Source organism: Alosa pseudoharengus, unplaced genomic scaffold (assembly GCF_046254945.1).
Source record: "Alosa pseudoharengus isolate Yale_2024_CS ecotype anadromous, Long Island Sound unplaced genomic scaffold, YU_APseudo_1.1 YU_APseudo_1.1_scf_16, whole genome shotgun sequence".
In the NCBI taxonomy this organism is placed as follows: domain Eukaryota; kingdom Metazoa; phylum Chordata; class Actinopteri; order Clupeiformes; family Clupeidae; genus Alosa; species Alosa pseudoharengus.
Genome location: NW_027468630.1, coordinates 9,456,700 through 9,472,717, shown reverse-complemented (window position 1 = coordinate 9,472,717; position 16,018 = coordinate 9,456,700). Strand labels below are relative to the sequence as shown.

At 45.8% G+C, this 16,018-nt stretch overlaps 2 protein-coding genes across 3 annotated transcripts in view; both read left to right on the top strand.

The window, feature by feature from the left end:
* rfx7a (regulatory factor X7a) overlaps window positions 1–14,775 on the top strand; it is a 30,716-nt gene extending 15,941 nt beyond the window's left edge. The window contains exons 3-9 of one of the 2 annotated variants that reach the window (XM_076286978.1): window positions 1,794–1,879; window positions 1,969–2,094; window positions 2,836–2,952; window positions 4,617–4,701; window positions 4,985–5,192; window positions 5,889–6,190; window positions 7,379–14,775. In XM_076286978.1, coding sequence (XP_076143093.1) covers window positions 1,794–1,879; window positions 1,969–2,094; window positions 2,836–2,952; window positions 4,617–4,701; window positions 4,985–5,192; window positions 5,889–6,190; window positions 7,379–11,044 — 4,590 coding nt within the window. In that variant the 3' untranslated portion in view covers window positions 11,045–14,775. Of the gene's footprint in view, window positions 1–1,793; window positions 1,880–1,968; window positions 2,095–2,835; window positions 2,953–4,616; window positions 4,702–4,984; window positions 5,193–5,888; window positions 6,191–7,372 lie in introns of both variants that reach the window. The other variant, XM_076286977.1, reaches the window with a different exon arrangement.
* A 466-nt stretch (window positions 14,776–15,241) lies between these two features.
* The window catches only part of fhod1 (formin homology 2 domain containing 1), a 42,523-nt gene continuing 41,746 nt past the window's right edge, over window positions 15,242–16,018 (top strand). The window contains exon 1 of the mRNA XM_076286976.1: window positions 15,242–15,557. Coding sequence (XP_076143091.1) covers window positions 15,393–15,557 — 165 coding nt within the window. The 5' untranslated portion in view covers window positions 15,242–15,392. The remainder of the gene's footprint in view (window positions 15,558–16,018) is intronic.

Genomic DNA, 16,018 nt, shown 5'->3' with positions numbered 1-16,018 from the left:
AGTGCCTGGAGCAAGAGTCTTGTCTGCTGCCTTCTACTCCCGCTGAATTTCAATGTGTCCCGCCCCGCCCCGCTCTCTTCCTCATTCCCTTTGAAGTGAAGTGGCGGACTAGCGAGGAGGCTGCTCGCTGCGCAGGGTCCCGTGTAGCCCCCCAGATCAGTGCCTCTCCATGTTTATCACACCAGCCTGGTTGCCTGTGTGTGTGAGTGTGTCACTCGCTCCAATCTGGTTTTACGGTTATGTGTATTTGGTGGGCTGAAGTCTGTTGTTTTTAGTTGTGTTGGGTTTACAAATAGGTGTTTTTTTTTTACTTTGGTCGATCCTTCAGATTGATGAGGAGAGACTGTATGTGTGTGAGTGTGTGAGAGAGAGAGAGATTGTCACTGTATGAGCAGAGAGATCTGTGTGTTTGTGTCTGTTCATGTTGTGATGGGTGTTTGCGTATGCAGCATATACAACACACACACGTGTGTGTGTGTGTGTGTGTGTGTGCGTGTGTCAGTGTCTGTGTCTGTGTGTGTCGATGCACAAGGACAGGAGATGTGTGCTGGTGGCATCACAGAAACCAAAGCCACTCAGCCGTTGCAGCTGTGCACTGAGGTGTAGCCCCACCCTGTCCCGGCCTCACTCAACAACAACAGCCCCCCCCCCCCCCCCCACCTCCTCTCCCGATGCACCACGGAACATATGCCACTCCATCATCAAATACAACTTACTTATAAGGCGTTAAGTATAGGATGGAATTTAACCTGATCATTTGTCATTTATATCACCACATCTGTTCATAGTTAGAAATAAATTCCTGAGAAGGCCAGTGCATGTCAGCATATAGCCCATGTTGATGCTACTGTAACTCTATAACCTCCGATAACCATCCCCACTCGAATCTTATACTGTTCACTGGAAGCATGCCAGGTCCTAACCAGAGGTCATTCAGGGTGTCCCTGTATAAAGTGCAGAGCACATCACTAAGTTCCCCTCCTCACCCTTATGTCCTTCTCTTATCTTATTAAGAGATTTCTCCTTCAGCTTTTGTTATTGATTTAGTGCAACGACCCCTACCATGAGACTCATTGCAGTGGCCTTGGCCATGCTGTTGCCATTGCTATTAGACTGTTAGACTTTTAGGTCAAAGCCTGTTATTAACAAAGTCAAATGCTGCACAGGTCTATTGTTACGTCTTTTTAAGTCATTACTTAAATGAGTGACCTTTTTTTTTAAGTAATTCTAAGTGGGTTTCACTTTGTGTTGATGTGTTGGTTGTGTAATTGGACCAAAAAGGCCGACATTCAGTCTGTTGTGGAGTTGTCCTGTCCGTGTGGTTCTTGTTATGTGTTGTGAGTGAGTGGGTGGGTTTGCAAGTGAAAGCACACCAAGTTTGTTTTTTTTCACACGTACACAAGCTGGAGCTCTCGTCACCCTGACAGCTGGTGGTTCAGGCTTGGGTTGGCTGGTTTTTCCATGCTTGGGGCAGGCATTTCACGATCGCGGTCTTACTGATCGAGCTTATTTTGTGGTAAGAAAAGAGAACACAGATAGGCAAGGTTGCTTAATTTAATGTTTCTCACACCCCAGAACAGAATTTGCGCTTGTTATCAGATTTCACGATCTTAAATCTGATAGAGCCTTTTTGCTACTTTATGTAAAACAAATATACAGACCCCCCCCCCCAACAAAAACAACATACTCACCCATGTTGATGGAACCCTTTGTAGTCTCTCTCATACACACCATCAGATATTTGAGTGTTTATTTGTGTATCTAATGTGGTTTTGTCTGTCTCTCTTTTGTAGCAAGATGTGGACAAGTTTACAGACATTGAGAAACTCTACCTCTACCTTAAGTTGCCTTGTGGGCCCAGCAATGGCAATGAAAAAAGGTAATTAAACACATTCACCAAGTGCTCAAATATGTGAACCCAAAGCTCAGGCAGAAGAGTTCTCATTCTCGCCCCTGTTTCCACCACAGCAGTGAGCAGAACTCGATGTCGTCCAGTCGCACCCAGCAGATGCACGCGTTCAACTGGATCCGCCACCATCTGGAGGAGCACCCGGAGACCTCGCTGCCCAAGCAGGAGGTCTACGACGAGTACAAGTGAGTGGGTCAGCACAGCAGCACCAGCAGCACCAGCAGGGGGTCCAGATCAGTGACGCAGGAGAACCTACCAGCCTCACACCTGCTAGCCAGCTCAGTCAGATCAGTTCATAAGTTTTATAGTCAAAGTTGTTTTCAGTAAAATTTCATTAAGGTTCAAATGTAGAAGTGCAATTTATATGTTGCATTTATATTGTAGTGTAGGTATTTCTTTCCTGTTATGTACACTAAGGTTTCACAGCGTGTTAATGTGCTTTTGGCCTTTGATGTACAAGTTGTAAATGAATTGTCAAGACCTGAAAATGAGACCTGCCATTAACAGGACAGGTGTACTGTACCTACAGTATTTGACACCAGAGGCACCCTCTCTGGCGGTCAGCAAAAGCTTGCACAAAAATAGCCACTGGAAGCATGGGAAAAGTCGCGCACCATATGTTTGTAATACTAGAGCGGAACATTTGAGCACGTCGACTGTGTCACCGTTACGTAAAGGGCCAGCCTGACTTCCCATTCATCCCCATTCAATATCCATTAATTCCCTATCATGACTATTAGAGAAGCCTCACTTAGTTGAAGTCTTTAATACCGTCTCCTCATGTGATCTCATTCCTAGAGAGCTTTTATTGGACACTGACTTTTTGTGTGGTGTCTGGAATCCAGACAAATGCCATCAGGAGCTGTAATGTCTCTCTATGTGTGTGTGTCTGTGTGTGCGTGTGTGTGTGTGTTGTCTTTTAACAGGAGCTACTGTGACAATCTCAGCTATCACCCCCTCAGTGCCGCCGACTTCGGAAAGATCATGAAAAATGTCTTCCCCAACATGAAGGCACGCCGGCTGGGCATGAGGGGCAAATCAAAATATCCTTGTCTTCTCTGGAACTGTTTGTATAGACTGTGGTGGGAGGAGATGGGGAGGGGGGGGCACCGAACATCTGCTGTTGTAGTTCATACCACCTCCTAAATATAGATGCCAAATTAAATCAAATAAAACGGCAAGGGCTTTGAACGCGGAGCAAGGGGGAGAGATGGGGCATGGCCACTTAGGGGACAATCGAAATGGGTTTGCCCTTCAAGGAACCTTTCCTGCCCTGTCAAACTGCCCATTGCTGGAAGATCACAACAACAAGTGGCGTAATTCTCACCGAGGGGGGATTTTCCGTTGGCAAATATCACACCATGGTTTACGTGGTGACTGTTATATTTTGAGAGGGAAGTTTTCAAATGATCCCGGGGTTAAAAGTGCATGTGTACATGTGAATTTTTATTTTTGAGGTTCGTAGTGGTGCCCTTTTGAAATAGCCCAGACGCTGTTTGTTTGTGACGGTTGCATTGGCAACCGAAATGCTATATGAGCCCCCTCAAGTAAATAACACCAACTTAGAACGTCATGAGTTTGTGCTTACATAAGAATCTCAAAGAGCTTCGGAATGCTCTGCTATTCTTACGCCAACACCCTGAAGAATTAAGTGTTTATTGTGTTACTCACTTTAGGGAATACAGTTTGCGTTGCACTCTCTACTCCCTCAGACTGTGGATACTGATGATAGCTGCTTAATGGGCAATATTTGATGACCCGATCAGAGGAATTGAAATTGAAGCTCGGCAGCTGCCGAGGTCCTCAGACAGGGCGGAGAAGAGCCGAGTGGTTTGGCGTGTGTGTGCTGTTGGAAGTACATTCAAGAACATCAACTGAAATGTGAAGTGCTGCACTAGGTGGTGAAGTGACACTCAGACACAGAAATAGGTCAAAGGGTAGCCGAGAGGCCTGCGATGAACATGATAGGAATGGCCTACATGAGTTGTCTGCTGGCCTGGCTAGGTTTAGCGCTGTAGCTATTCAATTGTAGCCCTGTATTTGATTTGGAAGTTTGCTTATTTCCCCTAAAGTTTACAGTTTATTTTGTGATCGATTATTTTTAGTTGTGGATTGTTTTCCAAGGTAGGTTGTGTTAAAGATGGTTTATACCTCCACAGTAACTGCAAGATGAAAGTGTGTGTGTGTGTGTGTGTGTGTGTGTGTGTGTGTGTGTGTGTGTGTGTGTGTGTGTGTGTGTGTGTGTGTGTGTGTGTGTGTGTGTGTGTGTGTGTGTGTGTGTGAATGTGAGATGAAGAGATGGGCTTTGGCCTATGGGGATTAGTGTAGTGAGGGGCCAGTGTGGTGAGAGCTTTTGCAGCTGAGAGTGTGAAGACCCTGCCAGCAGCTTCAGAGAGGACGGCCGCGTGTGTGTTGATCCTCTCAGAGATTTTAGTCCTGCTCTGTTTGTCAAAAGGTTCCCCCCCTCAAATCTCTTGAAATTGTTTCATGTCACACATGGAAAAATGTACGTGGGATGCAGAGCTGAATCAACACATAGGGATTTATGGTCCGAGCTCACTCTAATTACCCTCATGCCCATTCTGTTTCTGCATATGTTAATAACTCTATAGGCAAGCATACCTCTGAGGTGTTCAGGCATGTCAACAGTTGGCGAGTAGTGATATATGTCTGAATGTGTACACTGTTTTCCTTAACCCTTTCTCACGTACTGCTACAGTGGCCTGAGGAAGAAGGCCTTTGTTCATATGCCCTCTTTGCCCAATCTAGATTTACACAAAACAGGTGATGGGGTAAGTGGCCTCAAGTATACTTCTCCAAGTCCTATGAAGATGCAGTCTCTTTGTCTGTGTATGTATGCCTATATTGGCAATGGTTGCCTGTATCTATACTGGGATGTGTTATTGTTTAGTTTGGGAAATTGAAATTCGGAAGGAACTTGTCAAGTTTCCAGGCTGGTCATTGTGTACATATTCTCCAAGCACAAACAATAAGAAGGGTTGAATCATTGATGAAGTTAATGTATGCAATGTCTGTGTATCCACCTCTCGTCCTCGCCACTCTTTCCTGCGTCAGTGTGAAGTGCTGGAGTCGTCGGGCCAGCTGGCCACTGCGGAGGAGGAGGTGCGCTCGGCCGCCTGCGGCCTGGTGTGTGAGTGGGCCCAGAAGGTTCTGAACCGGCAGTTTGACAGCGTGGAGGACCTGGCTCGCTTCCTGCTCAACAGCCACTACATTGGCACTAAGTCGGTGGCGGCACTGACTGTTATGACTGGATCACCCTCAGGTAAGATCCGGCCCAGGGGTGTTGCAGTGTGTACAACAGGCTTAATGGTCAACAATCAGTTATAATGGTCAGCAACCAATGTAATTTTCAGCGGTCATTTTGATTAAACTAGTTTGATTGCACCTCTTTGTTCTCTAAAGGAAAACTAGATGGACAGAGAGCTGTGTATAATCAACAGATAAACAGTAAAGCGGAAGACATGAGAAGGGAAGGTGTCACCATTTCCAGGGAGAAAGATCTCCCCCTAGTGGCCATGCACATCACCTCTCATATTTTAAGTAGACACATGGCCTGTAGGCATTTAACTCCCACTCCAATCCATACACTGTTTGTCTGAGGACATGGCATTGGCCTGATTACTGAGTTTTAAACAACACTGGTTGGTAGAGATGGATAGGGTTGTGGTAAGGAGCAGCTCCAAAGAGGCTGTTGTAGTAAACTACAAAACATACTGTATAGACCCTTTCAACAATAAAAACAAAAACAATGCTTGAACGTTCTATTTGGTTCCCAATCTACTTCCTCTGCATTAAGATAACATATGGAATGTTAAAACGGAAGCCTTGTGGGGCCAACTATGATGCTGATAATTGAACTCTCTTGAAAGGGTCTATATTGTTAATTGTATAGTCAACTTTTCATATATTGTAAAGATACAGGGGAGCCCCCCCCCTCCTGTCTTCTTTGTCTCTGCAGGCGTTAAGACGCCCCTGCAGACCTCAGCATTTGTGCCCATGGCAGACGCTCACGCCTTCCAGCCGCAGATGAAGACGCTCCCGTCCCCCTCCATCGACGCCAAGCAGCAGCTCCAGCGCAAGATCCAGAAGAAGCAGCAGGAGCAGAAGCTGCACTCCCCTCTCCCCGGCGAGGCCCACGCCAGACGGGCAGACAGCGCCACTCCCGGGGCCGCCGGTGCCATCCCGTGCGGCAGCCCGGCTCTCCTCTCTCCTCAGCCCACCATTGGCATTGTGGTCGCTGCTGTGCCCAGCCCTGTCACGGTAAGCTGGCTCCACACTAGTAGTCCTTGTCCTAGCTTCCTGTCAAAAATGCTTTGATGAGTTTTAAACGGATTGACTGCAGTTAAACTTGGAGAAATTGCCAAAACCAAGACACAAGCATGGTATTCGGAAATCCCGACCTCCGATAGAGGAAAAATGACTTGAGGACTTGAGGAAAAATTAGATGACGTCACTATAATATTCTCCAACCATGGCGGCCTCCCTTGCAGCAACACAAGAGGCAAATTTCACTACAGATCACTACGAACAACACTACAGATAGAAACACTCACCCGAGACATTTTCCGCTTGCTAAACCATAGTAAGCAGTTTTAATAACTTATTTATGTATTTCCTGTATTTGTTTTCTGAGCTGATCTCATAAACACTCTTTTTTCCGAGGATCGGAATTTTTAAAGTCGGTTCCTTCGAGATTACGAACGGCATGAAGGCGCTATGAAAATGACATACCCCGGCAAAGACACAACTACCCAAAAAAAAGATGGCCGCTATCCCCCATTCATAATCATTAAGAGCTATTATAAACCCATAGATATCTCATATGGGAACACACCATCCCAAAACAAAAATGGCCACCAGACCATCCAAGTAGGCTGGGAACAAACCATCCCAAATACAGAGACACCAAGTATAACCATTCTGAAACATGCCCTGGCAAGACACCACAACCCTATAAAAAGGATGCGCCTCAGGACATTCACATCAATAAGACCATTCAGACACTCTGACCAAAACTAAACCCCCGCAAGGTGTAGATGACCATACGGAGCCATGCTCTGTAGCACACAGGATGTAGGACAGGGGAGAGGGGTGTTTGATTCACATCTGGCTCTCTGGCACACAATTTGACGAGTTTTCAAACTCATCAAAAACATTTTGACAGAAAGCTAGGATAAGGACTACTCACACTTCCCTCACACTGAAGTTGTTTCTTTAAATAAACACAGATTTTGTGGATGTTTGTATGCTACAGAAAGTGCCATAACTGTTTTGTCAATAGATTTAAACATGTGTATCCTGTTTTAGGTTGTGTTTATTTTTAATTTCTCAAGATTATCTCTGGGTAGTGGTTACTTTTCACTTACATCACACATCATATGCTTGAACTGTCTCTGTTGTTGTCAGACCCATGAGATGAGTTTGCCTTCTGGGTCCCTGCAGGTACAGAGGAGTGGGCAGTTGATGACCTCCCCCAGCCCTGTGCCAATGTCAGTGTCGGATGGCAAAGTCCTGCCGGTCAACTTCCAGGTTGTGACCCCTGTGCAGCAGGTGAAACAGTCCCCCAAGACCCCTCAGAACGTGCCCGCCAGTCCAGTTGGAGACCGCTCGGCCCGCCACCGGCAGATCCTGCCCAAGCCCTCGGCCACCGGTGCCCTCACCCTGCGCTCGCCGCCCACCCTCCTCATCACCAACAGCCCCATCAAGACTGTTATGCCAACCCCACACGTCAGCTCGGTCAACGTGGTCAAGATGACAGCCATATCACTGGGGTCCAGCAGCAGCAGCGGAGGCAGCAGCTACAGCACTACCACCACCACCGCCGCCATGGCCGGCTTCACCAGCACCTCCTTAAGACCTGCCTCCGCTGGTCTGGCCGGCCCCAGCCTCTCTGAGGACCACAGGCCCAGTCCGCAGGTCCGGAGTGGGTCCGCCGTGCCAATGCTGTCCTCGGTGGTCCGGTCGGGCGATCCACTCGCGTCCGCCACCGACGGCAAGATGGAGCTCGAAGCCATAAAGCAGGGTGGCCAAGCCCTGAGCGGCACTGCCAGATCGGGTGCTACTCAGGAACCAGCTGGGCAGCACAGGGGTGCCATGCCCAGGGCCGCCAGTGTGCCCACCCCTCTAGTCAAGCCCACCCCAGGATTAGACCTCTTATCTGGGACCAAATATAACGGCAAAACCCCGCTCAATGGGGGCGGCGGTACAATGGCGCCTGGCAGCAATAATTCAAACAACAATAACGACAGCACTTTGTTTCTGAGCATCACCAATCAGAACACCAGCACTGCTCCCTCGTCGTCCAGCGCCACCGTGACTACCAGCCCGCCAAAGGAGAGCGCCCTGGCCTCCAGGAGCCCCCGCAAACGCCTGGGCCCCGAGTCCAGTCCCACGCCTGTGAAGAAGGTGTTCGTAACCCACTCGTTCGGAGCGCCTGAAGGGTTCAAGCCGATGCTTGGCGCCGCTGTGAAGAGAGGACTTAGGCTGGGAGCTCCAGCTAGGCCCGAGAGTGCCCCCGCCAGCGCAGCGACCCCCAGAGTCACCGTGAGGATGAACTCGGCGACCCCTACGCGAATCCTGTCCCTCTCGGACTCCCCCGCCGGTAACGGTGGCTTCCGGACAATTGCCGAACACCAGCAAAGCCCCACGGGGCAGCAGGGAAAATGTGAAGGTGCTACTGTTGGCATGGCGACCCCTACCAGGAGTGCCTCCGCCGGGCAGGTGTTGCCGCCGCAACACATGAATAATCCCCAAGCCATAACTGCTGATGTGGACATGCTGGACTCTTCAGCTGTTAACGAGCTGAAGAATGCCATGTGGGCAGAAAGCCATATGGAGGCTGTCCAGCAGCACCAACAACAGCAGCAGCAAAAACAACAGCAGCAACAGCAGCAGCAACAACATCAACAACAACAACAACAACAACAACAACAACATCAACAACAACATCAGCAACAACAGCAACAACAACAGCAACAACATCAACAACATGCTCCACAGCAACAGACAGCCCTTTCCTGCATGAGCCACACCCCCACCTCTGGCCAGATGGGCCAGGTCCAGCCAGGCATGATGGACTTTGGAGGAGGGCCCCCGCCCAACATGGACTTCTCCTTCCCCTTCCACGATGATGATATGACCCAGGACAGCATCGTGGAGGAGCTGGTCCAGATGGAGGAGCAGATGAAGCAGATGAAGGCCATGCAGTCCCTCGGCGGCTGCGTGGACATGGGAAGCAGCCAGGGCCAAGCCGTCCCCATGCAGGGCACCATGACGACCCCCCACCACCACACGAGCACGCCGTTCTACAGCTCGGCCCACGGCAGCACCACTCCCATCCAGACGCCCACCCCGACGCCCACCCCTACCCCTACCTCGGAGATGGTGGGAGGGCCACACGGCTTGACCCGGGAAAGCCCCTGCTCCCGCGTGGCACCCAGCACACCCGTGGACAGCGCCCTAGGGAGTAGCCGTCAGACGCCGATCGGGACGCCGCACTCGAACTGCAGCAGTGTCCCGCCGAGTCCTGTGGAGTGCAGGAACCCGTTTGCGTTCACGCCCATCAACTCCAGCATCACCGGTTACCACGACAGCAGCATTGTGTCCAGCAGCCCGGTCAAGCCCATGCAAAGGCCCATGGCCACCCACCCGGACAAAGCCAAGCTCGAGTGGATGAACAACGGTTACAACAGTGGCGGAGGAACGTCCAACAACAGCATCAGCATTCTCCCCAGCTACCAGGACTTGGTGGATGACCAGTTCCGAAAGCCCCATGCCTTCGCCATCCCTGGCCAGTCCTATCAGTCTCAGGTGAGGCATCACGACACACATATCAGCCGTCTGACGCCCATCTCCCCGGTACAGCAGCAGGTAGCCAGCATGTCCAATCTCGGCAAACAGGAGGGCTTCGCTGTGCCCGCTCCGCTGGACAACAAAAATGGCACATCCACCTCCTCGAGTGGAACGTTCAGGTGCCGCAGCGTGAGCCCTGCAGTGCGCCAGCGGAACCTCAGCGGGAACATGTCAGCGGCGGTGGTGGGGGTGGGTGCCATGCCCAACATCCCTCGGTCTGTCGTGTCGCCGTTCAACTCCCCCGTGACTCCGGAAGTGCTGAACATCTTCGCCAACAGCCACGGAGAGATGGGCGTTGGCGCCACCAGTGTTAGTATGGCTCAGCGGAGCCAGTCGGTGCCGCTGAACGTGATGATGCAGACAGAAGTCCTGCCCATGCAGATGGCCCAGCATCAGCAGCAGCATCAGCAGCAGCATCAGCAGCTTCAGCAGCTTCAGCAGCAGCAGCATCAGCAGCAGCATCAGCAGCAGCATCAGCAGCTTCAGCAGCAGCAGCAGGCCGGCCCCGGGAAGAACAACATCACCAGCGTGCTGTTGAACAAGATGGACGGTGATGGCGACGAGGCCGTACGGGGACTCGGCATCAACAACCTGCCCTCCAACTACACCGCCCGCATGAACCTCACACAGATCCTGGAGACCTCTGCCGCCACCGGCTTCCCTGGCAGTGCCAACCATCAGGCTATGGTCTCGCCCGTCCCTGCGCCTCCGCCGTATGAGTTTCAGAAGCCCGGCTACCTCATGAAGAACGCCAGGGGAGAGCAGGTCAGCTTTGCTGTTGGCAGTGGAGTCGGCCAGTCAATGTCAGGGTTGCAGCAACAACAACAACAACAACAGCAGATGCAGGAGCAACAGGAGCAGAATCAGTCTCTGATGCTGCATCAGCAGCAACAACAGCATCAGCAACAGCAGCATCAGTTAGACTTCAGCAGCACAGTTAAGGACTTCCTGGGGGAGGACAGCCTCAACCCGGGCCCTCGAATGGTGGGCCAAACATCAGAGCTTAATACCACCGTAGGCTCCGATTTCTCCAACAATATGCGCCTGACCTCTGACCTTTCCAGCAGCATTAGTGACTTGAACACTCTCGACGCCAATCTTCTGTTCGACCCCAATCAGCAGCAGGGACAGTATGAGGACTCAACACTGGAGGAATTGAAAAATGATCCACTCTTCCAACAGATTTGCAGCGAGACTGTGAATTCTACTGGGTTTGACTGGTTGGAAAGTAAAGACCAGACCACAGTAGAAATGTTGGGCTAATGTTTATAAATAATATACATATATTTGTATAATTTGGAAATTGTTATGTTTTTTGATGATGTTTCTGTTTTTTTTAAACTGTTTTTGTAATTTTACACAGGGGGAAAAAAAACATTGTATAGCACACTGCTGCAAGTATCTGGAATGCTGACATTTGTTTAGACTCAGTGCCAGGCTGAACAGAAATTAACACCTTTTTCAAGTATGCTGGTTCTCTTTTACAAAACTGTTGGTGCCACACAGCTTATTACTAGTGCTGTCACATTCATTTCAGGCTTGGCTGTTGAGGTCATAGGAAGATGATGATGATGATAATGATGACGACGACGAAGAGTTTCTTGTGGACAAGTTAGTGTTAAGTCTTGTGTTAAGGGTACAGTATGTCCTAGAGTGGCCAAACATCTGCACTACCATAGTTATCTGGGTTTCTATTTGTTGTTTTGTTTACACCTAGGGGTTTTTCATAGTTGTGAACAGATCAAGATTAGACAGATGCTATCATGAACAAAAACCGTTCATGTCTGTCGTTCAGTGAAGTCATGTACTCAAACTAAATTTAGTCAGCACCTGGTTCACTTTGTCTTTATGTACAGGGTACATAGTAATGTGACTATAGTGGAATTTCCCAAACTGAGATTGGAATTGATAGAAGATTGAATTAAGACCAGGTGTGGCAAGAGAGGCTGGTCTATTGCAAATAGTCTGGATCACTGCAAAAATATCTTTTGCAAAAATGTATTTTGCAGTCACTGGAAATAATTAAAAAGGGAACACCATAATACTAATTGAGCACTGTTAAATACCATCTCTTACTTAGGATATGCAGCTTTGTCAAAAATAGTATTTGCACAGTTCATCACTGGCAGCTTTCAAAAATGATTAATTACAAAATGTCACCGTGGTCTGTGCTGCATCTTTGTTCGATGTATGTAGATGTCTAAAATGATATGCAATATTACTGCAAGAGACAAATTAGAAAAGAATCAATCACTACCTAAATACATAGGTACTCTATTATGCAACAAGCAACTTTAATCTATAGAACGAAAGAAGAGGTCAGTATAGCTTTTTATCTCTGTTGTGATCTCCAGATTTATATAAAAAAAGCACTTTTTTGAATTAGTTAACAATGCTGTATACATTATAGCTTAGGTGCCAGAAATGGAAGAACAATATTAAGGTCAAATTGAATTATGTAGTACTGCCTTTTGGCATTGATCATCCCAATGTTTTATCTCAGGGTTTCTAGGGTATAATTTGAAATAGACTGATATAGTAATTAGTACGATTTGTCTCCTAACAGTTGTTAAAACAGCTGTGCTGACAATTATTATTTTTTCTGTTATCTTATAAAACTTTACCAAATTGACCTCAGTTTGATCATATTTAAGAACAACCACTCAGCTTTAAATATTTGTGTGAGGCAAGAGAAGAGATTGACATGGTTGATATTGTAGAGTTATGCAAAATGGCTGTTAAACCCTTACTGAAACATTTGTAATTGTTACACAGGGAAAATAATCTATAAGGGAGAAGAGATATATTGGGTTGAAAATATGCCATTGGGGTACCAAAGTGGATTACATACATATTGCTTTAGTCACAACTGTAAATGTTGGGGGAAAGATTTTATAATGGATTACATTTTTTATTATTCATTTTGAAACTATGCATTTTTTATTTTTATGATACAGCTGCTCGTCTAGTGATGTGGCTGCAGGAATTTGTAACTTATTGGTTTGTTATGCATTTCTCAATCTGATATGTATTTTGTATTTTCATTATTTCTAAAAGCTGATCAAATGTTTTGAATCCTCTAATGTAGATTCATTTTGTAATTCTGTTTACTAGAGATATGTGACATGAAATTGACAGTATCTTTCAGTACAAATACCTGCTGAAAGTACAAGACATTGTTAAAGGTAGTAATTGAAAGAATTTTTGCAAATTTTTGGCTGGAAATTAGGTAAAAACCTGTTGTTAACGGTAAATCAGACATTTGAGTTTGTGCCTGGAAATATCATGATCAAGACGCACAATCTGCTACTAAGTCATGTGGTTATTGTGGACTGTATGCCTTCATAGCCTTATGTCCATACCAAAGAAACCATTCAATTGGATAGAAAAGATCAAATCATCATCAAGGGGGTCCATGTCCTCTGCCGATAGATTTTATGTTGTTCTGACACTTGCTAAAATGGCCCCGGTGGTCATTGTGATGAACCCTTTTTATTGTTGTTGAATCTGAGGTGTTAGGATCAGTATTTGTACTTTGCAGCTCAAGCAACTTTCTCTTTAGCACTGGGGTATCTTATTGAAAGGTAAGCTGGAAACCACACTACTGTTATGGTTTAGAAAGAACCAATGTAGCAAAAAGAAATGTTTTACTTTGTAATTGGCTGACTGTTCTCTTCATATTGAATCTTTACGTTGTGTAAATAATATCAAAAGTTGCACCTGAAGAGACTGCACTGTATACACTATGAATATTTGCAGATGGTGATTCGAAGCACCTTCACTGACACTATACTGGTAGTAATGGATCAGGACTTGGTTTATAAGTGCTGTTTGTATCCATACCTGGTCCCTGTTCATGTACAGAAAATATGTGTGCGTGTGTTTCTTTTTTTTTTTTTTTGTTTGTTTTAATATTATGTGTGGCTTATTGAGATTGAATAGTGACCTGTCTTTGCAGAAGAGAGTACTTTGCGTGAATATAGCATGGTTTATTAACAAGAAGTATTACCATATATTACCAGGTTGCATATCTTTCTGTGATAAATGAAAAAAAAAAACTCATTAGACACTGGAAAGTTCCATTTAGATTTCTACAAGCTTCTGAGGTTCATGTTTATTGCACTAAATCTTTGATTTACTTATGAACCATCACTTGGGCATCTTATTAGGACTAAAGCTGCGATTGGAGCCCACAAAAAATATTTTTGAAGAACTTCAAAAATAGCTTAAAAATGAAGTATCATCAAAATGTGACCGTCAATTGTCTTATGTAGCAATGTGCATTAATCTCAGTGAGATAAAGCATTATCTAACTTCTCAAACGTGAGAATGTGAATAACTTTAAAGGAAGTAAAAACAGAAATAAGAATGGGATAAAAGCTGTTCAGGAAAACCGACACCATGTTCATTTAGTGATTTTATAATGTGCATGTTTGTAGAATTATATTGTACAGAATATTCATATGCTTACAAGGCCAGGTTCTGTCTGTCAGAAAGGTATAGCTACTCACCGTTGCGTTGTTTGATGTTTACTAATTCTGAGGAATTATCCTTGTTCATTTTTAATTGGTTCTGTTGATGTTTGTTTATCTTTTATCTGTCAAAATTGTATGTGAAGAGAAGTTTTCATTGTTTTTTTTTTTTAATTCCTTTTCTTTGTTTTAACCAACAACATTAATTTAAGCACTGATGTTTGGACACATGAAGACAAATTTGTTCTCCTCTAAATGAGCAGCAACCGTTACTTCAATGCTGTACCTCTCTCTGACCCTTGTAGAATTCCAAACCCTTCTTCCTCGCTAGGACTTGTAGAAAAATGTGTCCCATGCCATGTATTTGTGTCTGGTGTACAGCTGACCGTACAGTAGTTTGACAATGTTGCTCTAGCATTTCTGCAATGTCTTTTTTTATTATTATTAATATTATGGAAAGTGCTCACTGATGAGATTTTTTAAGTGGTTTTAAAAACCAATAAACTTTTGTAAGTACCTGAATGCATTGTCTATTGCTTGTTTTTCTCTGGTCGTGTTCAATCATGGTGTATTTTGATGACTTTAACTTACCAGCAGGCGGCGATATAGACTATATGTTATTTTACGTATTGTATGATTTACATTTAGACATTTACAATCCGCACTGTTTTTGTAGGTGGGACATGTAAGTTACTTCGCATTACCGTGAAACAATTAAATGAAACCTTGACACCACAGGTAAAGCATTGTAAAAATGTAGCATCATTAATAGGCTGCAACTTTGGAGTTTGCATTTCACATTAATTTTCATAGCCTATAGATTGTCCTACAGCACATGGTTGAGAAATGTTTTTAGAAGAATTTGCTGTGTGTCAGCTTCAGGTCTGCTCTGTTGCCATTTCCATGAGTCACATTGCTTCATTTCCCTAGTTCATGACGTCATTCAGGAGAAGGCGCTCTTTAATGTGTCTGTCGCTCCTCGCGGCAGGCAGTTTCATTTTACCCCAGACAGGATCAGTGGTGTGTGTCAACTGGTTGTCACTCTTCTTTTTTAAATGGATGTGTAGCCTACATTGGATTTGATTTGGAGCAACTTCATAAGACCTACAAACTCCAAGCCTATTTGGGCACACAACGCCATGGCCACGATAACTTGTCGAGTTCAGTACCTGGAGGATACGGACCCATTTGTTTGCACAAACTTCCCTGAGCCACGAAGACCTCCGCCATACAATTTATATGAAAATATATCTCTTAGCGAACAAATTACCGGAGTTCACAAGCTACTGGAGGCGCCACTGAAGGTAAAGTATAATTTCGTTTCTTTTTTATGCCATCTAAGTGTTAAAAGCCAAAGCTTCTTAAGACTTAATAGCTTTTGTTCTGCAAGGTTCTGCCATCAAATACCGGGCCAATGCCATCACTCAGTCGGCATTGCCAACCACAGTTTGTCAGTCTTTCAACTTTGAACAATTTAGTCTCCGAAGCACAAGTCGTAGCCTAAGTTAAGCGATCAAATACCTGGTGATACAATTTCCCTATAGATAGAGCTGAAAATCAGTTCTAATACGATTTTTGTTCGAAATTGCTTAAATCGAGGTTTCACATAGGCTGTCATACAGGTCAAGATTCGAATATGATGTCCACGCTGTGATGTGACTTAGGACCCCACTAACAAATCAGGTATGAGGAGCTCCTCTAGTAGGCTGCAACGGACAGTCTTGGAATTCGGTCTTTCTAAGTGTCTGTCAGGCACATCTTGTGA